The following is a 26,627-nucleotide window of genomic DNA, read 5'->3' as shown; positions in this document are numbered from 1 at the left end:
TTTGATTGCACATTGCTACCTTTTTAATTTGGGGTAAGCTTTTTCGTTAAGTTTTCCTATTTTTACCCTCTTGTCACCCTGCTTCTCTTCAATCATTTCCAGCTGGCGAAGATGGTTACGCCATAGACATCTTCTCCTTTGGAATCTGTGCTCTGGAGGTAAAAGAGAAGTAAATCTGCCGATTTCCATCTTTCTGTGTGTGTGGCTGTTTTTCTTGACAGATTATTTGTACCCTTACAGATGGCTGTGCTGGAGATCCAGGCCAATGGAGATAGCGCTGTGTCCAAGGAGGCCATAGTCAATGCGGGTCAATCTCTGGAAGACCCTCTCATGAGAGTAAGTCTCAAAAATACTTTATGCCCTGAAATATATGCAAGAACAGCTGCAGAAACATGTAGAAAAGACAAACTGTCCTGCACTACTCTAGCAACGCTTACTCACACTGCCATCCCTCTAGGTTTATTCAGACTGCACAGCGGGGCTCCGTCAGTTAAATATGCCAGAAAAAACACAGTGATGCTCAGTAAACTGGGTCACACTTTACAGTTGCATGGTTATGTGTTGGATTTACTTCCTTATTGCTCCTGCAGGAGTTCACCCAGTCTTGTTTGCATCACGACTCCAAGCTCCGTCCTACAGCTCACGACCTCTTGTTCCACCGAGTCTTGTTCGAAGTCCACTCGCTCAAACTGCTCGCCGCCCATTGCCTCATCAACAACCAGTGTGAGTTTCTCTCTTATGTGCACTGCAGCTACTTGTGTGCATCAGATTTCTTTAGTAATGGCCACACTTGTGTTGCATCTACAGACTTGCTTCCAGAGAACTGTGTGGAGGAGAAAACCAAGTCATTTGACCCCAATGCTGTCATGGCAGAGATTAAACATGAAGACAGACAGGGAGTTCAGCTCAAGTAAAATCATATACCCACCTCGAATCTTCCACTGTCTGCCAGAAAGCATGACAAGTCAAGATCATTGCTCTCTGTTCTCTTTTGTGTCCCCTCTGCAGGTATTCCCACGTGTCCCCATTGGAACTTGACAAGTTTCTAGAGGATGTCAAGTGAGTGTTACTGCAGTGCTTTACTTTCTCAGTTTACTTTCTCAAGTTTAACATCTTGGCCTTTCCTCTCTTCAGGAATGGAATCTACCCATTGATGAATTTTGCCTCAACGCGGCCTCATCCCGTCCCCCGAGCGCTCTCCTTGTCTCAGGAGCAGGTTGAAACGGTCAAGACGCCGACTCCTGAACCCCAGGAGACAGAGACAAGGAAGGTCGGCACCTTAGATTGAACAACAGTAGTGTTAAATGCACAGACTTGCTGGCTGCACATCTCTGCTGGCTACATCTCTAGAGAATGACTCTGTGTTTACGGTACACTTTCAGCAGTATGTCTGGGATGTTGCAACACATGAGATATTTACACATGGAAATCTCCTCATATTTGTTGTTGCCCGCATCTGATTTCAGTGAGACCGTCTCCATGCAGTCAGCTTTGAAGGGGAACAAATTTTGGTGTGAGAGGTCTCACTGTGAATCAAAGCTGACTGCTTGCATTTAAATCCAATACTAAGAATGCATCAGGAGCAACTTTTTAAATTAACCAAATTAAGCAACAGGGCAGTGTTAGACATTGCGCTTATGTGAACAGCAGCTCAGACCTGCAAAACACTGTCACATCACGGTGTGACAGTATCAACTTGTGTGTCTTTGATTAAGATTACTTTTGATTATTTCAGAGCACAGCATATGAGCACGAGCCTATCTGAATATCAATAAAAAATGTCTAGTTTAATATGTTTTAGGTTATTACCTTAGATGGTGTCCCTGCTTAGCATCACGTGTATCAGTGCCAGATATGTTGGGAAAGTGTTAGCAAAAGTTGGATTACAAAAGCTTTCTGCTGCCCTTTAAGTTGTTGTGTGTGTTGCTTGTGTAGGACAAGCACATGCACGTGTCTATGCATGTCTCTCTATTATTGTAATAATAACTATTTATTATCACTCCAAACACTTTAAATATTTAATACTTTGCTTTGCCTTCCTGTTTCAGTGCTTCTTACTCTGTTGTCATTGCAGGTAGTTCAGATGCACTGTAATTTGGAGTCAAATGAAGAAGGGACCAAAACTCATGTGAGTCACATAGTGTTACAGGTACTTTGCCCATTTCAGTGTAAAAACCTGGGCTCCTTAAAGATGAATCCTACTGCAGCATTGCTTTAGCAGCTCTGCATTTCAGTCAGTCAGAATGAATAAATATGAATTCAGTTTGACTTTAATTGAGCCTTTTGGTGTCTCCTTAGCTCTCTTTGTTTCTAAAGATGGATGATAAACTTCACAGGCAGCTCAGCTGCGACATCCTTCCAAGTAAGTTGACATTTCTGAAATATCACAACAGTGTGAGTGTTCGTAGATCATCATCCAGATTGATTCAAGCCCAAACTTCACATCTGGTTGCAGTTTTCATGCAAATTTGTCCATTATTTTCAGAGTGATCCAGCTAACAAACATAAACAAATGTAATAGCCAGATCAACTTCATAACTCACTCTAATGAATTTCCATGTGAGGCAGTGAATCAGTTTGACATATTTATTTATGTTTTGGTTTTTGTGTTTGTTTGTTTTAACCCATCAGACATAAATTGCTGATGGGTTATTGTCATGATTTGTGAATACGATAACTTAAGAACAAGGCGACGTGGGACTTTTAAATTGATACTATGAGTCCATTCAAAGCACTTGTTTGTATAGATTGACCTAGATAACCGTTTTGTCTTTTTATTTGAAAAAAGACACCTGTTGTTTTATTTTTCTTGTATATTTTTCTAACTGAATTATTTTGTATGAAACTTTCAGCTGACACCTCCAAAGACCTCGCCAGTGAACTTGTTCACTACGCCTTCATAAATGAGGTAGACGGAAAAGCTTCTTTGTTTTTACATTTTAATGATCTGGGAACAGGTACAGCAGTAATTTATTCTTTTTTCTTTTCTTTTCTCTTTTGTTTTTTGAAGAGTTTTAACACTTTTTTCCCAAATAAACTTTGACCGCGTCTTGGTGGCTTTGTAGGAGGACAGTGAGAAGGTGGCGGGGTTCCTGGAGAATGCCATCAAACAACACCGGGTCCGAGCGCTCGCTTCTGGGAGCATGCAGTGAGGAGGGGTCCCGACAGGCTCTGGCCCAGATGGAGGGTCCCGGGGCATTGATCACTCAGATGGAGAGAGAGCGAGAGAGGGCAGCGGGTAGGACGAGACAGCCGTGGACCTGAGGAAGAACAGGGAGCTGACCCAATGGGGAATAAAAAAAGGGACAAACACAGATGGATGCTGCACCTTGACAGACAGTAAATCATCCCAGTGAGAAGGAATGAAAAATGCCAACAGTGAGAGTGAAACCGAAGGCGCCTCTGGTTGGAGGACCAGAGGAATCACGGCTGCGTCCAGCAACCCCACAGAGCAGAGGAAGATTGACAAACTCCCTGCCTAAAAGGGCTATCATGCCTTAAGATATCTTACAATCTTAGGTTTTCCATAATGCCACTATCCAGAGCAGATATGTTATACTCACAGATGCAGCAATTACATACTACTACACACAAACGGACATTTTGTTCCTCAAAGCCTCATTTGCACACTTTTATTGGTGATAAACCTCCCTCTCCCTCACAAGCCAGAACCTTCAGTTCACAAGAGTTTTAGGGAATTTAAGATCCCGTCCTATGTGCACTGTTGATACTCATTCAGCTGACTTTTTTTTTCTTCTGTTTAACTGTGAACAGTACATGCATTGCACAAATCTTTTTTTTCTTTGTTCTACACCTTCAAAGTGACACACCTCACTGCACTCTCCGATTGAAAGCTATCTCCACACAGCTAAACATGCCACGCCTGAATGAGGTGATAAGTAATGAGATGATGCCTCTCTGTTTTAGCCTGTAGTGCTCTTACAGGTTTTCCCCCGTGAAAGCCAAAGACTTGCAAAGTGCCTGTTATGGCAGTGAAATGGCATCACCCACAACTTAGCAATTAACACGTTCAGGTTGACTTTAGTCTTAAAACAAGATCAACTTTCCAATTCTTTATTATTAGTCCACAAATTCAGCCTGTGTGGAAGTGAAGAGGAAGTCGAGGCTGAGTAATGGAAGCTTGATTAAGAGCTGCAGCCTTTTTTATTGGACTTATGGATACGATGGTTATGGTCTCTGCTGCCGTCAATATTAGTAGCCTGTGTACAAAAATTGGAATAAATCAACGTGTGATTTGAAAGCGTAGTCTTACTTAAACAGGAGCAAAGCTGTGACTATCTGATGTTAAAATTAATTATTAAAAATTTGCCATTTTGTTCATTAATATTACTGCTATAGTTACTATTATTGTATTTCCCAAACCATTTGAAAATATTAGTACATGAATTTTGTTTTGTAAATATTTCCGTAGGTCTTTCAAAGGTGAAATCCACCCAAATCATGAGAATTCGTTTTTCCTGTGAGGTTTTCATGGACTCCAGATGCTACAGCAGGTGATGAGTGACTGAATTATTTTCCTTTGCATGTTTTTATTTCCCAGAACCACATCTACTCTAGTTTTATTTCACACAGTTCTGGTGTGAAATGTGAAAACGATGGCACTGCAACCCACACAAAGACAAAAATAGAGCTGGCTGTGCATCAGTGCCTGATTTTTTTTTATTTATTTATTTTTGATCAAGAACCTGGTCTCTGAAACATAAAAAGCTGCAATTTGGGTGGATTACTCCTTAATAAAACTGTAGTAAAAAACAGTAGTGATCATCAGCAAAATACTGTTGTCACGTTTTACATAGCTCTGCGTCATTTGTTTTATGGGTCTGTGAGGTTGCAGTTTCATAACAGTTACACTGCTGTACAGTCATTGCCTACACTACTTACTATACTCTATGTCGAGCCTACTTATCAGTACGTCTCTGAAGACAGGAGCCCTGAAGCCTCCCAGACAGTCACCTGCTACAGGCTGTGGTGTACATATTTGTTTGTGGCTATCGAAAGAGGTGTATGTTGGACAACACAAAGCAGTGCCACTATTGCTCTTGTTTGATCCTAGTAAGCTGCATGTCTTAAAAGCCTGCAACCGTCCAGAACTGCATTTTGCCTTTGTCAGTCACAGTTCAGTTCCAGAGAGGACCTGACCATGAAAATGAATGTTTAGACTGTGCAAACATGGAAAAAACCAAACCCTTCCATATCAGTCTTATTTTACGTCAAATGACTTCTTCTTTTTCTTTTTTTATTTCTGTGACTCTGTTGAATAAAACTTGCCTTCAGATGTGTTCTACTTAAACCTTTGGTAAATATTGTAGCTACTGCAATTAAATACATGACAATAAACAAGATGTAATATGCTGCGTGTGTTTTGATATTTCCATGCATGCATTACTAAAGAATTATTTAAATAAGGAACGAGGAATGGTGAATTTGATTTAGTAGTTATTTAGTGTCTTGGGTTGACATGACACGTTAAGACAGGGTACAAAACATTTTATATGCATAATATCAGGATACAATATGATTTATTAAGAATAACAGATTTGTGGTAGTGACGTTTTTAACATTGTTGCTAAATTCAATCATGTTACTCTAATTTTAACTCATTCAGCGTATAATTATTGACTAAAAAGGTAATTACAAATGTTTTTAGCTGTTAGGTTGCAAGGGTTTTATCTGTTGTCTGTTTAATAGTTAAAGTTTTTATATGAATAGTGAGCAAAGATTAGAAAATAAATGCTGAAATTACTGGAAAAAAACAAAAGTTGACTAGTGAAAAGTTAGACATGGTGTATTTCAGAAGTTGTTTACTATAAATTAAGCCCGATCAAAAATAAATGATCGTTTCATTTTGTTATCATTTGTTTCCTAAATTCATAAAAGAACATTATAAAATAAAGGATTTTGATTGATTGACTGTTTTATTTCAAACATAGAGCTAAAATAACAACAAAATACATTGCAAACAAAAAATAAAATAAAATAAAGCCATGCATATTTCTGTATACCACAGAATTTACATGCTCGAAAAGGAGCAGGATAAAGTTTATATTTATCTGATCTTACCTCCCTCAGGGGTGGGTTGTTTGCTTTTCACAATTTGAAACCTAAATTGTCCCCCGACTGTAGATTGACCCAGAAACCTGTAACTGAAAGCAGCTACACTGATCTATGGATACATCCCTAGTGAAACCTAAAGGCAGGGGCGATTTTAGCCCATTTTTGGGGGTGCTTCAGCACCCCCAAAGATTTCTTACTTTTTTTGACAATATTTGCTGTTTGTGTGACACACTACTAAAATATAAAAAGCATACAGTACTTAATTGAGATGGAACATTTTAACAACAAAAGTATAGATAACCCCTCCCCTCCCAAAATGGTTTGTTCCAGCTCGGCTCTCCCCTACTCTGGCTCTAGCGCCCTTTCTGCCAGAGCCATGGTGGCTGAGATGCAGCGGAGCGGAGGTGGAAGTGCCTGGCTTAAAACAGGACATATTAGCTGCATTTAACCTTCAGTTACTCTTTATATAGTTAGGTAGGAGTCAGACCATGTTTCTTTTTAGCTGAAAAACATTACACCCAGGTAACCTGCAGTGTTGAAAACGTGTTTTCCGACGATGTTTGCTACCCTACAATTCCTCCTCGTGTAGTAAAATCAGCCACATTTGACCGTCCTGTTGCTCCCATTGAAATTTATATAGCCTATTTAAAATCTAAAACTTAAAATTGTCCGTAGCCTACTGTTGTTACCACTGTCCCGTTTGAAATGGAATGAGAGAAGCTGGTTATTTTTGTCATATGTGCATGTGCCGATATTAAACCCTGGAGCCACATTCAGGTAAAAGTGTAAAATCAAATGATCTGTCAATAAAGGATAATGTTGGATCAGTGTTTCAATATTTATATCTTTTATTAGATGTACATGTGGTTTGGTTATTTGCCTTTTGTTTGAAAGTACACTGAGAGAGGACTTTTTTATTAGTGATCTTAATAGTATTTATTTTTTCATATTAATGTAATTTTTTCATTCAATTGAATACAATCTATTTGTGTATGATTGTCAGTCCAAAGAGGGAGAGAGGAAAGAGGGGAACGTGAGGAGAAAGTACAAGGTCAGGAAGAACCAGGTAAGGAAACAGAGAGGGAATAGTGACAGGCAAAACAGAAACTGTTAAACTGCTTGAGAGAGTTGACCACCAAAAGTGATTTGCCAATCTCAAGGTGAGGCGACATAGGTTAAAATAAAAGAAAAAATCTGCAGAGCCATAGTAGTATCTGCAGTAAAGATCTTTTCATACATTGTATACATTGTACCATGGGCAAAGTTGCCTCCATTTTTATAATTATTTTTATCAATATTTTGTACATTTAAAGGACTCTATTTTTGGAGTGTATTTTTATGTATCTGTTGCATTATACATACATATTAAAAGTGAATCTCTGTCCAAAAAATGCACTCAGTTTACTTCTTACTCACTATGATCATCATTCATCATTTTCCCCCAGTAATTAAGGTTACGATATGTATTTTTTTTTTAATTCCAATCCATTCTTCTTTTGCAGCATTTAAATAACCTTTATCAGATTTGATGGTTTTGTTACAGACTTTAAAAAAAGTGTTTTGCCTTTCTTTCACAAATGTGGGGATTGTGTTAAAATGTACAAAACAATGATGTCATGTTTTGTGACGAGGACCCAGGCAGAGAGAGACTTGATGAATTTAAGAATCTTATGATTTAATAAAGAAATTTGCAGACTTGCACAGGTAAAATTATGATGACTGATAACGGAGATGAAGACAACAGATGACGAGGACAGGGAGGAACAGGGGTTTAAATGCACCAAGGAGACAGTCAGAGGGAACTCGGGACAACTGGAGAAATTTAAGGATGCAGGGACTCACAGAGACAGGGAAGAAGTCTCGTCGTGATGAGTAAAGTTTATCTTGCCTGGCTGGGCAGCTCTCTGGGTGCTAAGCACCCCCAAAGCTCTGATCCTAGAATCACCCCTGCCTAAAGGTTTACCGGATAGATCATCGGACAGAGAAGCAACTGATGTAACAGTTAGTGTAATAGAAATGCAGGAGTGTATAAGAATATTAAAAAAAAATAAACTTACAAATTATGTTTATTGTGTTTAATTTAAGGAGATAGTGATTTGACCCTTACACAATGAATGTCAGTCCTCTAACCTGGATATACAGGACTGGCAAAATAGTATTTATTCTCTAGGTTTTCTGGGATCTGGTCATTCTAGTGCTATCTAGCTAGAGTAACTGATTGAAAACAACACAATTGGAATGATATGATACATGAAATTATGAATAATGTCACAGAAACTAATAAATATAGCCTGAAGGTTGCATGGATAAAAATGCGCATTAACTCCCGCCCCCCAACATCGCGAGAAATAGTGTTCTCGCGATATCTTTCATTGAAAACAGACAATTCTCGCGAGCGTTGACGTGCGGGCCTCTACGAGAAGGTGTGCTTCATGGCAGTTACGGACACTGCGGTAAATAATTTCCTTGATAAAGAGGCACATTAACAGATTTCAGCTGTAGCGGTCGCTACGTAAGTAAAATGCGATGTATCTTAGTATTTAGGTGCACCGTGTGTTCTTTAAATTTGACAGCGTATCCTTGTGGGGAACGTGCAGATTGATTCACGCGCCATAGCAATGAATGCCTAGCATTAGCTAATATCAGCTAGCAGCAAAGATAACGCTATCTGAATAGAGACCAGGCCTTGCTAATCAATGCGGAGCTTCTTGTACTGATTGTGCCATTGTAAGGTCATCCAAGTGCAACAAAGAGGTTGCAGTTAAGATTTATATATTCCTCAGTTAAAAAGTTCTTAGGGAAAGGTTGAACTTTAGCCCACTTACTACTACTTCACTCAGCTAACGTATACACAACGCGAGGCTAGCGTTCATGCGCATTACCCTGGCTCACTAAAGATCTGATCAAAGACGGCTGCTTATATATGGAGTTCATTGTAAAATGATGCTAGCGCCCTGCTTTTGTTATTGTTAGTCTGAAGACGTTTTTTATTTCCCCTAGAAATTGTTGACTTGTTAAAGCTTCCCCATCAGTGCTCATCCCCTTGGGGGCTTTTCCGCCTCAGTCTGGTGGACCCAGCGATTAGCGGGTTGCGTAGGTAAGGAGCCCATCCAGTCCCGCCTGCTTTAAAAAAAAAATCCGGGTGTATGTCCTTTAAATGTTGACCCATTTAGCGATATCCTGTTCATTTTGAGATGATGTAATTTCTCATTGAAATTAAGTGCGAATGAACAGTGTACACGTGCAGGGGTTTATGCTCTTGTTTCTCAGTGTTTTGTTTAAAATGCTCTGTTCTCTCGACTGCAGGGTGGTGAAGCTCTGACGATGGAGAATGGACAGGGCACGGGCTCCAAGCTTGGCCTGCCGCCTCTCACCCCAGAGCAGCAGGAGGCACTTCAGAGGGTAAGACATTAAACTATCTGCTGGTGATCATGTTATAAACAAATGTCCGATGTAGGGGTGGGCGCTAGAGCCTCAAAATTAAATCACAATATTTTCAGTACTGGTTCTTATGATGAAAGAAACAAAAGCAGTGTATTTTTCATTCTTCTTTTCCAATGAAGCTTCAGTCACTGATGACACACTTCCTCATTTGAAGCGTGAATCTATTGAAACAAGGTGCCAGTGGCAGCATTATAGTGCAACAGTAATGACACAGCATAAGTCAAATGTAAACACAAAAGTAGAAAATAAAATAACTGCTGAACTCCATATTTTAACAATAACTAAAGGAACTTAATCTTGTAACTCATCAGGAGCTGCACAACATTGGCACATAATAAAAGTGAAAAATTGTTTCTGTCTGGGGTGTATCTTTGGTCGAGCTTTTTAACCAGCTGTTTAAAGCTATCCTTTTACGCAATGTAACTGCATCTGTAATTTCCATTTTGTAATTTCCATATTCACAAGGGGTCAAACAGCAGATAGTGCTGCAAGTTTTATTTGTCAGATTGTTACTTTGCGAGGCGCACAAGGGGACATAAATGAATGACATTCGTACAGCAATCATATTGCGATATGACACTTTTTTTTTTTTTATATTGTGGAAAATTTTAAACCCGTATTATCCCAGATCATATATTATGGAAAAAACCTAGTCCAATGTTGTTTTTCCTTTTCCACTACTCGCCCCCTGAACCAGATTTACTGGCCCTTTAAATATATTTTTACAGGCACAAAAGGAAACAAAACCTCATCTGCAAAGTAATCAATCACTTAAGCTTTTAATTAGTTCATTACACCCCCTAGACTCATCGCTGCATGGTGCCGTCGATGAGATCGCTGCTGTCAGCTTGCATCAGAGTTTTATTTTCATCTTGTTCTTAATTCACCACCTTTATCACTTTGTCAAATAAAAGTTAGTGGACAGGAGCAGCAGAAAATACTAGAATTAATTTTTAACTTAATTCTTTACTGCTGTTGTGTTATTATCATTTTTATAGAGGAAAAACACGTCATTCTTGGCCTTAATCTTCTAATGTTTAACAGCCTCTTTCCTTCTGTAACGTTTCTTTTGATGTGAAACTTGCCATAAACCAGTTATTAAACCAAACCAGTAACTTGCAGTTAGCAACAGGTAATGTGCTATTAATTTGAAATTTATTAACACTGGTTATGAAAATTTTAGATTTTTTTTTTTTTTTTTTAATTACCTCAAATATACCACATTGAGCACAGGGATATGTCTACTTGTTATACTTTTATTTCTTTTATGTCACATATATATAAAACCCTCCTTTCATAACTTTTAGTAGGGGATTAGAAGCCCCTTTCAGATGTTGAATGCATAACCGTGCGGGCTTCATCTGTCTGTTAACATGACTGAATTCAGACAGTGCTACAAACTTAATGGGACAAACCACAATACACCAAAAGACCTGTAATGAATTAGGTTTTAGTTTAATGACTCAAGTCAGATCCTGTTGGTTCTTAAAGGAATGTCAGTCTTCTTCTTTTGGCTAATTTTAAATAAGATATTAATGAAGTTACAGCTGTTGTTCTTCGTGGTTAAACATGTGCCAATCTACCTGAAATCTTAAGGCACGTCAGTTAGGAGCCATTGATTTTGCTGCGGTTTCAAGATCAAGCAGTATGCAGTCAGACTTGAAGTGATACACCTGTTATTGGCTCTTTTACTAAGGGTTCCTGTAGTGACTTATAGGAAATAGTGGCTGTAATGTAAAGGTGTGTCTGAAAGAGCTACACATGGCCGATACCAAAGTGTTTAATGTGCTTTTTAACTGTATGCATATTAATATCCAAGACTGAAAGTAGAAAAAGTAGCTTTACATCCCCGTATTTAAAATGATTTATCCCCAAATCTGACTAAAATTTGCAAAAAGAAGTTTCTAGAAGTCAAATATGCCAGTGAACAATGAAACATCAAGAACAACCAGACTTTCCAGCATTTCAAGTATTTATCTTAACTGCACCATCTGCAAATATCTCCCAAAACCTGCAGTTATTCAACTGTTTCTAATGCATAAACTGCAAATAATTAGTTTATTATATGAGAAATCCTGTTTTGTTTTGGGGGGTTTTGTTTTTTTCCTCTTATTATAGACTTTTTAAAAATTTAGGATTAAATGAAAGTTTGGATTTTAGCCTAGCCGTGTCACATAGATGAACTGATCTTTTATTCATCTGTGGAATTTACATATAATTTCTCTTCTCCTCTCCCAGGCTAAGAAGTATGCCATGGAGCAAAGTATTAAGAGTGTGTTGGTGAAGCAGACCATCGCCCATCAGCAGCAACAGCTCACCAACCTCCAGGTGAGATGTGTGAAACTATTTGGTAATCTGCCAAACAAAATCTTTGTTGTGCATGTGTCACCTGTGAGTCTTGACTGTAGACAGAATATCATAGTCTTTTCTCGCACTGGTAATTCAGCCATCTCTACTGTCACAAGTCGGTTTGGGCTTAGCTCTTTGGGAAGTCTTGCCTTTCTTCTACCACGTGCTGTGAAAAAGAACGCATGTGTAGACCTTTTGCCCTTTGCTTTTGCCTCTGTTCTCTTTCAGATGGAGACGATCATCATGAAGGCTTTGGTTATCATGTTAAATGCTTTGCACTTTTAAAGGGAACTTGCTTGTATTTGTTTATTGCTGTGTGGTGAGCTATAATTTAGCTAAAGGAGGTAAATCCTCACTGTATATTGTTTAGAGGGAGGGTCTGATTATAGTGTAAGCCTTACTGCTTTTGTCTATTTAGCAAAGCAATGACCTTTTAAAAAAAAGAAAGAAAGAAAAGCAAAGCTAAGGGATATCTAACCTACTTTTCAGCACTTTTTTCATCTTTACTGTCTTTCAGATGGCAGCAGTGACAATGGGCTTTGGAGATCCTCTCTCACCTTTACAATCGGTCAATAGATTATTAAATTTTTTTTTTTCTGTGCGCATTCCCAATGGAAAGGACTGTTACCCTTCTTTTACTGTTGCAATAGCAACAGTCCCTGCCTTTTTTCCTAACCAAAGAATGCATATTTTATAAGAAAACTTGGCTTTCTACACCTAACGTACCTGCGACTTTACTGCAATCTCTTCTGAGATGACTGGCTGTTGTTAATCGTCGAAGCGCTTCCTTTGCTTTCTTGCGTTGCAGTGGGATATTTTGTTTGTGTATTTTTTATTTATTTATTTTTTTAAGAAGAAGATAGAATAAAGGCTGTTTAAAACACTTTAAATGGCTTTTATAGGACTTTATTGGAGGTTTGTAAATGTGAGAAAAGTCACGTCTTTTTGAAAAATATGCATTTGCTCGTTTTACAAAACAAAAAAAGCAAAGCTCTTGGCATGGGACAAAAGAGGGATAGCAATCCCTTTAATGGACCAAAATGAGAGAAATTGTGGGACAGGGCTATTTTTTGGCCATCTCAAAGTCAAGCTCTTTTTTTTTTTTCTGTTAAATGAACAAGTCATCTTCCCTCGATGTTATACTTTACGAACTTATTTTTGTTGGTGACACAGTGAAAGTTAAGAGAAGCAGTAAAGGCGTCAGTAAAACAGAGCAGCTTTCGGGGATTAAAGCGCCCCTCACCTTAGACTTGAGAAGAAAGTTTCAAATGCTTTCATCAAGACTTTGTATGGATTTCGTTTGAACTCCACGATTACTTTTGTTACCTTACTTGCATCCCCGGACTACAGGTCAGTTACTGAAGCCAAAATTTTTGTGAGGGCTGTGCATGTCAATCACATCAATGTGTTTTCCTCCATATGTCTGTTCAGTAGTAACAGAATAGAGGACATACTGTAATCGCCTCTGATGACATCAGTGTTTTTTTTGTTTTTGTTTTCTTTTTATAAATGTTAATATTTTTCCCACAAAGTTCTGTCCATTGCAGTATCCCATTATTACCCTATTTACCTGTCCAGACCCCCCTTTACTTGGAATTGGCCTCTAACAATTTTGGGGAAAGCAAGCACAGTAGAAAATACACATATATTCTTTCTGTGTGTGTGTATGTGTGTTTGTTTCTCCTCCTTTCTTTTACTCTCTAATGCTTATTATGTCTTGTTTCCCTTGGTTGGTAGGTGGCAGCTCAGAGGCAGCGCGCTCTAGCGATCATGTGTCGGGTGTATGTGGGCTCCATATACTATGAGCTTGGTGAGGACACCATCAGACAGGCTTTTGCCCCGTTTGGTCCAATCAAGAGCATTGACATGTCTTGGGATTCGGTTACAATGAAACACAAGGTCAGTGTTGAACTTTGACTTGAGACGTGGCGTAGATTGCAAAGAAAGTGTGTGCAGGTTATTCTTGACCTTTGTCTGACAATGCAGGGATTTGCCTTTGTGGAGTATGATGTACCAGAGGCTGCTCAGCTGGCCCTGGAGCAGATGAACTCAGTCATGCTGGGAGGACGAAACATTAAGGTATGTTGGTGTGGAGAAAAACATCTCTCAAGTGCTTAAGATCAGGTGGACAGAGTTTGAATAGTTGGATACACCTTAGCAGGATTTCTGTCGTAAAAGCTGTTAAGATCCAGTAGCTATACAGCAGTATCTTTATGAATATTTTGAAACATTAAGAAAGCAAGACAAAAAAGACTGCTCCTCTTATCGATACACATGGTTATCAATATCCAGACATTTTTTTATTTTAATGCATATATATATTGCAGTTAAGCAAAAAAAAAAAAAAAAAACTTGCAGGGAAAGAAGGGTGTTTGGCTTTACTGTTAGCTTCCTTCATGAAGAACAGGTCTGGATCGGACCAATGTCTGATTGTATTGTTGCAACCCTAGTTATAAGTGAACAGGTAAAAGTGTATCTAGACTCAACATTTCCATGTGTTTATTTTATTTTTTTCATTCTTTCATAACTTCATAGTTTTTTCCCAAGCTGTTTTTAGGACTGATGGCCCGCCGGTCGGGTAATACACTGGTGGGAACCCTACTGGTATTTAGATTACTTCCTGCCATTAGGAATATGAAGTCCTGATATGCAAAATTGCTTAAATGTATAATCAAAGTCACTTTATTTAAGTGAAGACACTAATTTGTGATTGTGCTTGTGTTTCTGTTAATTTTCAGGTGCGTGTTGTATGAATGAAGATGCGTGTGTAGTTTTTTTGTTTGTTTTTTGTGTGTGTGAGTGCACAAGTGTGTGTTGGCCTTCCATGATGCCATCAAGGCTTGTATTAGTGACCAAGTGACCAGTGGGATGCCTAGCAGCAGATAACATCGCTCTGTGCCCATGGACTGCTGATGATGGGTTGCGTCTGGTTGGTGTTACTTGGCCGCCCCATCTGTAGTACAGATCCTAGTCTCCCTCAGATGCTCGTCTTACTCGGGGAGCTCAGTTCTTTTGCAAAGGAGAGAATGTAACGAGTCTGTGCAGCGCTAGCACCAAATATTCAATGCGTTCCTTTAGCCACTAGCTCAGACTGCAGAAATGTTGTTTTTAATACAAAGTGTAGTTTCTCTTTAATAGTATTACAGCTATTTACAGGACCGGCTTTGCATTTGCATTGTAAATGAGTTGATATTTGACACCCTTATAGTCAGGTTCTTTTTAATTATTGATCCTCAGCTGGTAGATGTCTTTTTTTTTAATATTTGGCTTTTAAAGGAAGAGAGAGAGAGTTAAGTTTTATTTTGTTATTCTTTTGTCTAATGATTAATGTAATCAGTATTTTATCCTTGAAATTTTCTCCTGTTGGGAAAATGCTATAGTGTTTTGTAATTTAAAAAACACTTATTAGAAGAGACGAGTGGCTTTGACTGAGCATGGTGGCTGGTGAAAGTGAGCCTTGCAGGGACATAGAGCTTTGTGGTAGGTGCGTTCTCAGGTAATGCAGTAAAGGCTTTACTCAGTAGCCCTGGTGGTTTGATCTGTGCTATAGGTTGGGCGGCCAAGTAACATCGGTCAGGCGCAACCCATCATCGACCAGCTGGCAGAAGAGGCGCGTGCTTATAACAGGATCTACGTGGCGTCCGTCCACCCTGATCTGTCAGATGACGACATCAAGAGTGTGTTTGAGGCCTTTGGAAGGATCAAGTCATGCACATTAGCCAGAGACCCCACCACAGGGCGACACAGAGGCTTTGGCTTCATTGGTGAGCTTGGGGGGGGCTTGCATTCTCTCGTACTTTCGTGTTGCTATAAATCTGCTACTAACTGCGGTTTTTATTTCCTTTACAGAGTATGAAAAGCCTCAGTCAGCCCTGGACGCCGTGTCTTCTATGAACCTGTTTGACCTGGGTGGTCAGTACCTGCGGGTGGGCAAAGCAGTAACGCCTCCCATGCCCTTACTGACCCCCACGACCCCAGGTGGTTTGCCACCTGCTGCAGCTGTGGCTGCAGCGGCAGCCACTGCTAAAATAACAGCCCAGGCAAGTATGAATCCCTTCCAAAGGGATTTAATGGCCTTCCAGGTAAATATGACACAGAACTAGCTAGCTATGACACCAGTACAGATAACATTAGCATTTATACTTAGAGAAGGCCACTTTGTTGTCAGTTTACTATTGGTATTATTAAAAATTTAAAATGTAACCTTATTTTAATGCAGTTTGACGTCTTCAAAACTCAAACAGAACCTATAAACACGGTGAAAGACTCATTTGTTTTTATATGCTGTATATATGTTAACCTGAGTGGTGAAAGTTCCTCACCTTTACTGATTAGCACAGCTCTTCCTTGTATAATGTCATAATTTTAAAAGTTTAGCATCACTGCTTAGATATTTTTGACTTGCTAAGAATACTTAATTACTTTGTAACCTCGATTCTCATTGAAGAGAGGCAATGTTGAGTTGATTGTTTGCCATGTTGTGTGATTGTTGACTGTGCTGCCTTGTGTTGTGTTCTGTGTGTTTCCTTTGCCTAATGTCTTCGGCCCCCCCTCTTTTAAGGAGGCTGTAGCTGGCGCGTCAGTCTTAGGAGCGTTAACTGCACCTCAACTTCTCAGTCAGCAAATGGGAATACCTCAGGCTGTTATGGCTGCCCAGGCACCAGGGGTCATCACAGGTATGCACCAAGACATGAGCAAGTCCTTTTTTTTGTGCTAAAGAAAGGGTTTTGTTTTTAACAGCACAATTTAGTTAAATTAAACAGCTTTAAAGACAGTGAACACACTGTTAGTTTGAGCACTTTTAACTGTACGGCATCTGGAAAATGAGAAAATCAGAAGTGGGTGTAAACTTGCTTTCCTGTGTGAGTTATCTTAGTGACTTCATGTCTCACCTACACTTGAACTTCAAGTGACCCAGTGGCATCAGCCTTGTTTATTTGTGCCTTTGTAATATTTTTAGTCATGACAGTATTTCCTGCCATGAATTTATTAATCTGTTTCTCCTATAACTTTTTATACTTTACAGGAATTGGCTCATTGGTGTAATACGGATAATGGAAAATTGTGTGAGGTCGTTTGTGACCTCCTAATTGGGCATTTTAAGTATTTTGAGCTCTGAGCTTTTCTGCATAAAATATTTTAAAACAGAAGGATGAAAGGGTGAAACGCCTATAATAATTCATAGGGTTTTTGTTTTCTTTAACAGATGATCTAATAAATTTTATAATTCAAATAAGACCATAATTTAAACAGGAATATACAAGTATTCCTGTATAAGTGACTCTGTTACCGCAGTCACAAAAATGAGGGTTGAAGCTCCTTCAATCAAGTGGACTAAAGGAGAACGGCACGTTAAATTTGCAGATGATAGATTTTGTGTAGTGATGTCAGCATTAATCTCATTAAAATGATGTTAACACCATAACCGCATTAACACAGCTAATCTCCGTTAGCGAGTTAGCGTCAACGTGTTAGCACGGTTAGCTCATTGACGCCGTCCAGCCCCACGCACGGGGTGATCCGCCCTAACTTGCTAACTGAACTTTATGGTGTTTAACGTCATTTTAACGAGATTAACGCCGACAGCACTAATTTTGTGGTAGAAATTTCAATAAATGAACCACATTTCATTAATCAAAAGTCTGGCACCTCTACTCTGGTGACTTGGTACTGTTTGTAATTTTTTGTTTTGGAGTTTTTTTGGCACATCAGTAAAGGAGTTGACGTTATAGATGATGGGATTGTCTTATCCAGGACTAATAGTTGTACTGTGGACCCGCCCATTGTCACTGACTGTGTCTGCCTTCCCTGACAAGGTGTGACTCCAGTGCGTCCTACCATACCAATGGTTCCCCAGGTCGGTCTTGTGAACCCCGTGCTCGCGTCACCACCAGTGCTGTCTAATCAGGCTGGTGGCTCCAACCAACAAGAGAAGAAAGAGGAGAAAGAAGAGACGCTTCAGGATGGTACAGGGCAGGAGATGCTGAGTGATCAGGAGCACATGAGCATCTCAGGCAGCAGTGCGAGACACATGGTGATGCAGAAACTGCTTCGAAAATCAGAGGTGATTTATTTTTTAATTTATTTTTTTAATCTAGGAACACTTATTTACTTCCTTATCATCACTTGTGTTTACTTTATTCCTGTCCTTCCACTCTGCAGTCCACAGTGATGGTGCTTCGAAATATGGTCGGACCAGAGGACATTGATGATGACCTGGAGGGCGAGGTGACAGAAGAGTGCGGGAAGTTCGGCTCCGTGAACAGAGTCATCATATACCAGGAAAAGCAAGGAGAAGAGGAGGATGCCGATATCATTGTCAAAATCTTTGTAGAGTTTTCCATGGCCTCTGAGATGAACAAAGCTATCCAGGCACTCAACGACCGCTGGTTCGGGGGTCGCAAAGTTGTCGCCGAAGTGTATGACCAAGACCGTTTCAACAGCAGTGACCTCTCTGCATAAAGTGTCGGAAATGGCTCACCAGCACCCATCTCCCATAACTGTCGCCCCAAACCCATCTCAGCCACAGTCACTGCAGCTAAAGATGCGGGCCTCTGAAACCTATTATGTTCTCCTCTTTGTTTTTGTTTTTTTGTTTTTGTTTTTTAAAATTGCTGTTGATATTAATGTTAAAAGCTCCATTTGGGAGATTCATTAAGATATTTCTGTGTCAGATTTTTTTTTTTTCTTTTTCTTTTTTTTTTGCTTTGTGATCTGTGAAGACTCCCTTTTGGTGCAAGTTTTGAATTTTTGTAATCCAATCTGGTATAAGTTTAAAAAAAAATTAGTTTTTGTTTTCTTGCTTTTAGCCCCTTTTATTTTCTTTCATGAAATTGCCGAACATGTAAAACACTTTTTCTTTGTACAATAAAGGTTATTGTTTGTCCACAAAAAGTGTGGCGTTTATAATCTTATAGCAGAGTAACTCTTCAGTTTATTTAGATGTATGAATAATTTCTTATTCAGTTGCTCATTAAGCCATTAAGTACAAAAAGGCAGCTGCAACTGCTGGTCTAAATGAAGCAAGATTAATTATGTAATTATATATTAATTATTAGCAAGATACATTATGTCAGCTAAGTCAAGTTCAAAGCTGGAAGGTGGCTTTGTTTTCAAGGGCTCGATCACTATGGTAACCCATGCTGACCATATAACCTGGTTCAGAGTAGGTTATGTTCAGATTTGGGTCTAAAATTTGATTCCAATGCCACATTTACATTAATTTTATTTACAATACACAATACATATTTAAGTAATATGTAGGGGTTTATTTCTTTTTACTAGAATATTTTTTATTTGGGGGTTCTGTCAAGCTAGCTAAGCTTTAGCTGGATTGACTTTTTTCCCCATTCATATTACTTTATGAGCCACATGCTGCCTAAACTGATCTCAGTTTGGCCAGGTCAATAAAACCACTGCACAAGATATTTTCTGCTTTCTTTAGTATAAAGAAGTAGTCATAGTCAGACCTACATCAGTAAAAAGCCATAAAAAATATGTGCAGAGATTTTGCAAGTAAGCAAAAACTGTATTTAAAATTCTAAGATTCAAAAACCTTTTCTAGATCTAGAAATACTTTTAACTCTACTAGACTTTTTCACTCGTGTAGTGAGACTGGCATCTGTGTAAAAGGAATAACATTTTATATTTATTTATTGAATTTTAAACTGGAGTAGTTAGTGACTTTGTGCAATTTTCTCCAATTGAAAAACCATCCAGTGGGCTGAACTGAACTTTGACAGGCTGGTTGTGGCCCCTGGTGGCATCATGGGCCTACAGTAGTGGTTGGTTTTCAGACCTGAAAAACACAGGATTAGAGAGTAGTACAATCTTTTTGGTGTTTTCAGGAAAGGGTGTGTGATTTCACATGATGCCATGGTTAAATTGTTTGGGGATAGAAATAAGACTCGTTAGTTGTAAAATTGCGCAATATTAACGTTTTATTGCTCAGAATTGCCCTCAGGCAGCCCCATGTCCAGTAAACGTTTCATGAATGAGGGCGTGGAAGTCATTGCCAGGCATCAATTTAAGGTTGGGCTTCCTTTTCTAACACATAGTTTCAAGAGAACATGATGGAAAACGGAAGCAAGATTATTAGCTTTAGAAATCTTGTGTATAACGGTGTGAAGAAGTCTTTCATTATGTCAGCGATAAGTGGTTTGGACAAAAGGTTTTGAGCATGAAGTGAAAATAAAGGGGGTCTTTAAAGATTACTTCTTTGGTTATTGAAACTGTACATATCTACATCTGCATGATAGTCCAATGATATCTTGATAGGTAGGCCTCAATCTAAATCACTGTGCAGATATATTTCAAGTCTTTTTCTTCTTCTTTCAGCTGTTTCCTGTAGAGTCACCAAAGCAGTTCTGCGATATGTACAGATCAAACACAGGATCAAAATATCATGTAGTTGTACTGTGTGTAACTAGAAAGAATGAATAATAAAATAAAATAGAAAGCTGTAACAATATGACATAAAATACAGTGGGATGCAAAAGTTTGGGCACCCTTGTTAATAGTCATTATTTTCCTGTATAAATCGTTGGTTGTTACAATAAAAAATGTCAGTTAAATATATCATATAGGAGACACACACAGTGATATTTGAGAAGTGAAATGAAGTTTATTGGATTTACAGAAAGTGTACAATAACTGTTTAAACAAAATCAGGCAGGTGCATAAATTTGGGCACTGTTGTCATTTTATTGATTCCAAAACCTTTAGAACTAATTATCGGAACTCAAATTGGCTTGGTAAGCTCAGTGACCCCTGACCTACATACACAGGTGAATCCAATAATGAGAAAGAGTATTTAAGGGGGTCAATTTTAAGTTTCCCTCCTCTTTTAATTTTCTCTGAAGAGTAGCAACATGGGGGTCTCAAAGCAACTCTCAAATGACCTAAAGACAAAGATTGTTCACCATCATGGTTTAGGGGAAGGACACAGAAAGCTGTCTGAGAGATTTAAGCTGTCTGTTTCCACAGTTAGGAACATATTGAGAAAATGGAAGACCACAGGCTCAGTTCAAGTTAAGGCTCGAAGTGGCAGGTCAAGAAAAATCTCGGATAGACAGAAGCGACGAATGGTGAGAACAGTCAGAGTTAACCCACACACCACCACCAAAGACATACAACATCATCTTGCAGCAGATGGAGTCACTGTGCATCGTTCAACCATTCGGCGCACTTTACACAAGGAGATGCTGTATGCGAGAGTGATGCAGAGGAAGCCTTTTCTCTCCCCACAGCACAAACAAAGTCGCTTGAGGTATGCTAAAGCACATTTGGACAAGCCAGCTTCATTCTGGAATAAGGTGCTGTGGATTGATGAAACTAAAATTGAGTTATTTGGGCATAACAAGGGGCGTTATGCATGGAGGAAAAAAAACACAGCATTCCAAGAAAAACACCTGCTACCTACAGTAAAATATGGTCGTGGTTCCATCATGCTGTGGGGCTGTGTGGCCAGTGCAGGGACTGGGAATCTTGTCAAAGTTGTGGGACACATGGATTTCACTCAGTATCAGCAGATTTTGGAGACCAATGTCCAGGAATCGGTGACAAAGCTGAAGCTGCACCGGGGCTGGATCTTTCAACAAGACAACGACCCGAAACACTGCTCAAAATCTACTAAGGCATTCATGCAGAGGAACAAGTACAACGTTCTGGAATGGCCATCTTAGTCCCCAGACCTGAATATTATTGAAAATCTGTGGTGTGAGTTAAAGAGAGCTGTCCATGCTCGGAAGCCATCAAACCTGAATGAACTAGAGATGTTTTGTAAAGAGGAATGGTCCAAAATACCTTCAACCACAATCCAGACTTTCATTGGGACCTACAGGAAGCGTTTAGAGGCTGTAATTTTTGCAAAAGGCGGATCTACTAAATATTGATTTCATTTTTTTTTTTTTTTTTTTTTTTTTTTTTTGTGGTGCCCAAATTTATGCACCTGCCTGATTTCGTTTAAACAATTATTGCACACTTTCTGTAAATCCAATAAACTTAATTTCACTTCTCAAATATCACTGTGTGTGTCTCCTATATGATATATTTAACTGACATTTTTTATTGTAACAACCAACGATTTATACAGGAAAATAATGACTATTAACTAGGTTGCCCAAACTTTTGCATCCCACTGTAAATATGAGGTATCAAAGTAGAAGTATGAATTACACAAGATATATTAAAGCCTATATATTACTTTCAATGCTGATCATGACATTTTAATTCAAATGCTTTGTGATTTGGTTGGTTTTCATCATATCTAAAGCATAGAAGTGTTTATGGTCCAGTTAGTACCTTCAGTTAGATCTGGAGAAATAAAGATTCAGTCAGGGGTTCCTCAGGGATCTGCTCTTGGTCCAGTACTCTTTAACCTTTACATGTTTTGCATGGTACTATCAGAAAGAAGTTAATGGCCATTAACTTAGAAGTTTCTAAGTTAATGGCTTTAACTTAGAAAAAAACAAAACTTAGATAATTCGTTTCTCTAACTGACTTCCGAGAAACTGTTTAATTTGGAGGACTATCCAAATCATCAGTAGGATGACTTCAACTCGTTCGGAATGCAGCAGCCACAGTCCTTACACACACATGGAAAAGTTACCCTCCATTTAAAAGATCTGCACTTGAAGACCTGACAGGTTTAGTAGGGTTTTAGACACTGAGCAAGTCATAGACGATATGTCCACCCATCCATTTTCTTCCACTTTTCCAGTTCAGGGTCACAGGGAGACAGCACTGCAGCCTATCCCAGCTGCCATGGGGCAGGGTATACCCTGGACAGGTTGCCAGTCTATCACAGGGCTAACAGAGAGAGACAGGCAAATATTCGCACATTCACACCTACAGCCAGTTTAGAGTTGGTAGTTAACCTAACCCCATTACCCAGATGTCTTTGGGGTGTGGGAGGAAGCCAGAGTACCCTGAGAGAACCCAAACAGATGCATATTTGACAGTATTATCTGTTTGATCCCAGTTCAACACAAAATTACCTTTAAAATCCTTCTACTAGTTCATTAAGCACTCAGTGATTTGGCCCAACAGTACATCGATGACTTGCTCAGTGTCCATAACCCTACTAGACCTTTCAGGTCACCAAGTCCAATCTTTTAACTGCTGCCAGAATTAGATCTAAGTGTGCTGATGATGCTTTTAGTTATTGTGGTCCTGTTTACTGGAACAAGCTGCGTGCTGACCTGATCTCTGCATACATTTAAACACAGACTCAGAAATGTTTTATGTTAAAAGCTCTACATTTAACTCTCTTTGTGTGTGTGTGTGTGTGTTTTAACTTATATTTTACTTCTTTGTAAAAATGTGCTATGTCAGTTTTATGGTATAAAAATTGTATATTCGTTGTATATTCCTGTTCATGCTTTATGTGTAAAAATCTGAGCCATACAAGGATTCTTGCAGATATATGCATTATTGCAGTTTAAAATAAAACTAAAGCCTAAGTTAAATAGTAAAAAGCCTATAAGCATTATGACCATTTTGACCATCATGACCATTAGATGAAAATGTAATTTTTTTTTTTTTTTTACTAGCATTCAATGTTTGAAAAGCTTTTCTCCTTAACCTTGCTGAGAAATACCGCTGGGTGGCGTAATAAAGCAAGTCGTGGCCTCCGTTACAGAGGCGCAAAGCGGCGATGTTCTAGCTCAACCGAGCCCAGCCCCCCACACGGCAAACCGGCCTGCCTCGGTTCAACAGGGGAGGTAAGCGCGGCTGCGCACGGAGCTCCAGCACTTGCTACTGGCATTTTCACGCACGTCGGACTAAAAGAAAACTAACTGGGAAGTTTATTTGGATAATTTTGAGATGTCACTAATATACCCCAAAGGCCGGCGTTTTCCATAGGTTTTATTATATCAGTATTAGCCAACGGCAGCTAGGCACAAAGACGTGCAGTCATCTATACTAGCCGATGTTGGCTAACTAACTAGCTTGAGGACATCCTACTATCATACTCGGGTTAATCTCTGCTGACTCGCTCTCTGTGCTGCGTTAGCTGTTTCGTTGTAGCCGTTTTATCTGTACCACAAGTCAAGTGGCTGTGTGTGTTTTTTGCAGTCGCCACTCATGAGTGCGACACTTGGAGCAGCGTTTCTGCGTAGCGGGCTTGTTTCGTGGTGCATGTTTTCCAGCTAGCCGCAGCAGAGCTCGGGTCTGATTCGGGGGATGTGGTGGCAGTAGAAAAACAAGCTAACGATACTCTCGTCAGTACGAAGAAGTGAGGAAACACTTGATCCGAGTGGGAGTTCTCGTTTTCTTTTTTTCGTTCATTCTTTCTTTTTTTCGTTGTTGTTTACGTTGATCGTGATCCCGGGCTGGATGACGCTGACGCGGACCTGACAATCACTGGACACGGCTGAACTGAAACGGGGAATATCGCTAACAGATCGAAAGGATTATTTTGTGTCCCTTAAGTGGATTTCGGCCTCTTGTTAAGGATCTTCGTGTGAGCACAGCAAGTGTTTGACCCTCCAGCAAAAATACCCTCTCTCCTAGAGCGACCTTTTACCCCCACAGCTTCACCCTCCGATGCGGAGATTGCAGTAGCACCGGCAACCAGACCCCCCTCCCCTCCGGCGGCCGGACATGCTGAAGTGTATCCCCCTGTGGCGCTGCAACCGCCACGTCGAGTCGGTGGACAAGCGGCATTGCAACTTGCAGACGGTTCCTGATGAAATATTTCGATACAGCCGCAGTTTGGAGGAGCTTCTCCTTGATGCCAACCAACTCAAAGAGCTACCAAAGGTATGCAAAGAATTTAAAACACCCATATAGCAATACCCAGAGGGTGAGTCAGTACATGTCACTGCGCCAAATCCACATTTGCTAAAAGTTGAGAATCACTCACCTGTTGTAGAGAAAAAGGTGACATAACCAATAAAGCAGTTTGCATAATGTCAGCTGCTCAGGTACTTCCTCCTTATCAGTGCTGCCTCATTCCTTGCTTGGAAATGAGTTGCAGTGTTGTAACAACACATTCATTACAAAGTTGTGCTGCACATATGTTAGTGGATAGTGGGGCCAGTAATCAGTCCTTCTACAGTCAAAGCCATTAGTCGGTGTTACCTTATTTGCAATGGATTTATCCTGGCTTTTCTATTTTTTTTAAGTATATAAGTGAATTAAATCCTAAGTTAAAAAAAAAAAAGAAGCAATCCAGTATCATTTATGTGTGTTTTTTTTTCAAGAACAGTAGAGCGCTGATAAGCCAGAGTTAAAAAACAAAACAATAGAAGAAAAAGTAGAGTATGGCGTAAATACTGGGGTGTTATTGTCTGTTAAGAAGAGTATAGAGGGTAGATGGACTAGCTCGGATCAAAACAGCTGGCACGCACAGTGTTGCCTGTAGCATTGGCCAGTTGGATTGGATGCAGCCTCTTGAAGGCATGCGTGGAATGACTTGCAAAGCCATCCCCACCCACACTCCCACGATTTGAAATATGACAAAAGTTCTCTTTGCACTGCTCAGTTTATTTTAAGGGGAGCAGGACTGCTGTCGGTATGATTTCTTCAGACATGCGGAACAAAACACTTGCTTCTTGCCTCTCAAGTGTTTAGTTGAAAATGTTCATTGGTAAGACCAGTGATTATCGTGATTGTGACGTTGCTGGGAGTATGTATGAATAGACATTGTCTGTCTCTATTTCACAACTTTAGCTTTAGTGGTGAAAGGGACGAGTGGCATATTCACTGATAAAGATTGTTAACAACTCAAGGTCAACCGAGGCTGAAGTGCTGGCACTGGACCACCTGGGAATCAAAACACAATAGAGCTTTTTGTTATTTTCTCAGAGCAGTAGATACACATTCATTGCAGGAACCACTGTTGACCATTTACAGTCTTTTGGTAAATAAAATTGATATTCAAGACTAGAAAAAGGGGACAACCATTATCATATTTTCATATAAAGTAGCTTTGCATGATTGAAAGTTTAAAATAATCCACATTTATCTTACACTGTGCATTGGTGCTGCCCATGAGATTGTAACTGTTTGAAATAAGCCGCTTTAGTTTCCTTTACTATCCAGTCAGAGCCAGCTTTTTGTGATTGGCTGTCTCTTGCAAACAGAGAGATAGCCTATCACTGTCTCGCTGTAATCAGTCATCAAGGATCCAAGTTAAACTTTACATAAATAAGGTAAACCCCCCCCCAAAAACCTTAAAATTTTTCTGTTCCACCCCACAATCTGAGAACTACAGGTGTAGACTTATTTGGGCAATTTTTGTATTTTATTTCCTTTTTTTCCCTTAGTTTTTTTAAACTACGCTCTTACTGCCTTAGGAATTAAAATCTTGTAGGTTTTCTATTGTGCATGAAGAAAAAAATCAGCTGAACTATCTTAGCTTAGTTTGCCTGATCAGGTTCACTGGCAGACAGAGTGCTTTTCCTCGACTTCGTACCTGACAGACATCCACGGTGTACCTGTTTCCTGTCCTCTGAAACACAGAGTGGCAGATACACCCAAATACTCCGGCACAGACGGCTAACAGACTGAGCCTGTCTGCGTGGCGCTGGCTTCAATCGAGAGACATAAATGTGTGGTGACAGAATGTCTCCTGTGGTCACGGTAAATGCGTAGCGTGCAGACACGAAGCATCTGGGTGCTCTGTGGTCCTCAGAATCAGCGGGGCTTCAGCGAGGAAGCGGCGCGAGGGGGTCAGGTCAATACAGGGTTGGAAACAAGGACACTGACTGTATGATGAATGGCGTTGCCACTATGAGCTCACAGCTGAGTGC

The 26,627-nt window shown here is 39.6% G+C and overlaps 3 protein-coding genes across 19 annotated transcripts in view; all 3 read left to right on the top strand.

The window, feature by feature from the left end:
* The window catches only part of nrbp2b (nuclear receptor binding protein 2b), a 44,420-nt gene extending 39,033 nt beyond the window's left edge, over positions 1 to 5,387 (top strand). Inside the window, exons 9-18 of one of the 2 annotated variants that reach the window (XM_063483383.1) lie at positions 103 to 158; positions 241 to 336; positions 591 to 723; positions 808 to 910; positions 1,009 to 1,059; positions 1,135 to 1,270; positions 2,075 to 2,128; positions 2,299 to 2,362; positions 2,853 to 2,957; positions 3,066 to 5,387. In XM_063483383.1, coding sequence (XP_063339453.1) covers positions 103 to 158; positions 241 to 336; positions 591 to 723; positions 808 to 910; positions 1,009 to 1,059; positions 1,135 to 1,270; positions 2,075 to 2,128; positions 2,299 to 2,362; positions 2,853 to 2,957; positions 3,066 to 3,076 — 809 coding nt within the window. In that variant the 3' untranslated portion in view covers positions 3,077 to 5,387. The remainder of the gene's footprint in view (positions 1 to 102; positions 159 to 240; positions 337 to 590; positions 724 to 807; positions 911 to 1,008; positions 1,060 to 1,134; positions 1,271 to 2,074; positions 2,129 to 2,298; positions 2,363 to 2,852; positions 2,958 to 3,065) is intronic. The other variant, XM_063483381.1, reaches the window with a different exon arrangement.
* A 3,038-nt stretch (positions 5,388 to 8,425) lies between these two features.
* Positions 8,426 to 18,756, top strand: LOC134634265 (poly(U)-binding-splicing factor PUF60-like). 7 transcript variants are annotated; one of them, XM_063483377.1, is made up of 12 exons: positions 8,426 to 8,528; positions 9,076 to 9,172; positions 9,382 to 9,477; positions 11,758 to 11,847; positions 12,386 to 12,436; positions 13,606 to 13,767; positions 13,855 to 13,947; positions 15,419 to 15,632; positions 15,718 to 15,950; positions 16,430 to 16,544; positions 17,685 to 17,932; positions 18,031 to 18,756. In XM_063483377.1, the coding sequence occupies exons 3-12, from the start codon at positions 9,400 to 9,402 to the stop codon at positions 18,328 to 18,330; spliced, it is 1,584 nt and encodes a 527-aa protein (XP_063339447.1). In that variant the 5' UTR covers positions 8,426 to 8,528; positions 9,076 to 9,172; positions 9,382 to 9,399; the 3' UTR covers positions 18,331 to 18,756. The 7 variants fall into 7 exon arrangements, with proteins under 7 accessions (XP_063339447.1, XP_063339448.1, XP_063339444.1 ...); XM_063483375.1 differs by having other exon boundaries at positions 8,461 to 8,587; XM_063483378.1 differs by lacking the exon at positions 9,076 to 9,172 and having other exon boundaries at positions 8,449 to 8,528; positions 15,718 to 15,908.
* A 4,812-nt stretch (positions 18,757 to 23,568) lies between these two features.
* scrib (scribble planar cell polarity protein) overlaps positions 23,569 to 26,627 on the top strand; it is a 79,415-nt gene continuing 76,356 nt past the window's right edge. For all 10 annotated transcript variants that reach the window (XM_063483365.1, XM_063483364.1, XM_063483366.1 and 7 more), the window contains exon 1: positions 23,569 to 24,633. In XM_063483365.1, coding sequence (XP_063339435.1) covers positions 24,475 to 24,633 — 159 coding nt within the window. In that variant the 5' untranslated portion in view covers positions 23,569 to 24,474. The remainder of the gene's footprint in view (positions 24,634 to 26,627) is intronic.

The sequence above is a fragment of the Pelmatolapia mariae genome, linkage group LG9 (genome assembly GCF_036321145.2).
Source record: "Pelmatolapia mariae isolate MD_Pm_ZW linkage group LG9, Pm_UMD_F_2, whole genome shotgun sequence".
NCBI lineage: Eukaryota > Metazoa > Chordata > Actinopteri > Cichliformes > Cichlidae > Pelmatolapia > Pelmatolapia mariae.
The sequence above is the reverse complement of the archived record's forward strand: the minus strand, read 5'-3'. Positions and strand labels throughout refer to the sequence as shown.

What these genes read in the sequence shown, in the direction of transcription:
- LOC134634265 (XM_063483374.1), top strand. Translation starts at nt 8,508, where the DNA reads ATGGCAGTTACGGACACTGCG. An exon ending in AGCAGGAGGCACTTCAGAGG is followed by an intron (nt 9,478 to 11,757) that starts GTAAGACATTAA and finishes CTCCTCTCCCAG; the next exon opens with GCTAAGAAGTATGCCATGGA. An exon ending in CGGTTACAATGAAACACAAG is followed by an intron (nt 13,768 to 13,854) that starts GTCAGTGTTGAA and finishes CTGACAATGCAG; the next exon opens with GGATTTGCCTTTGTGGAGTA.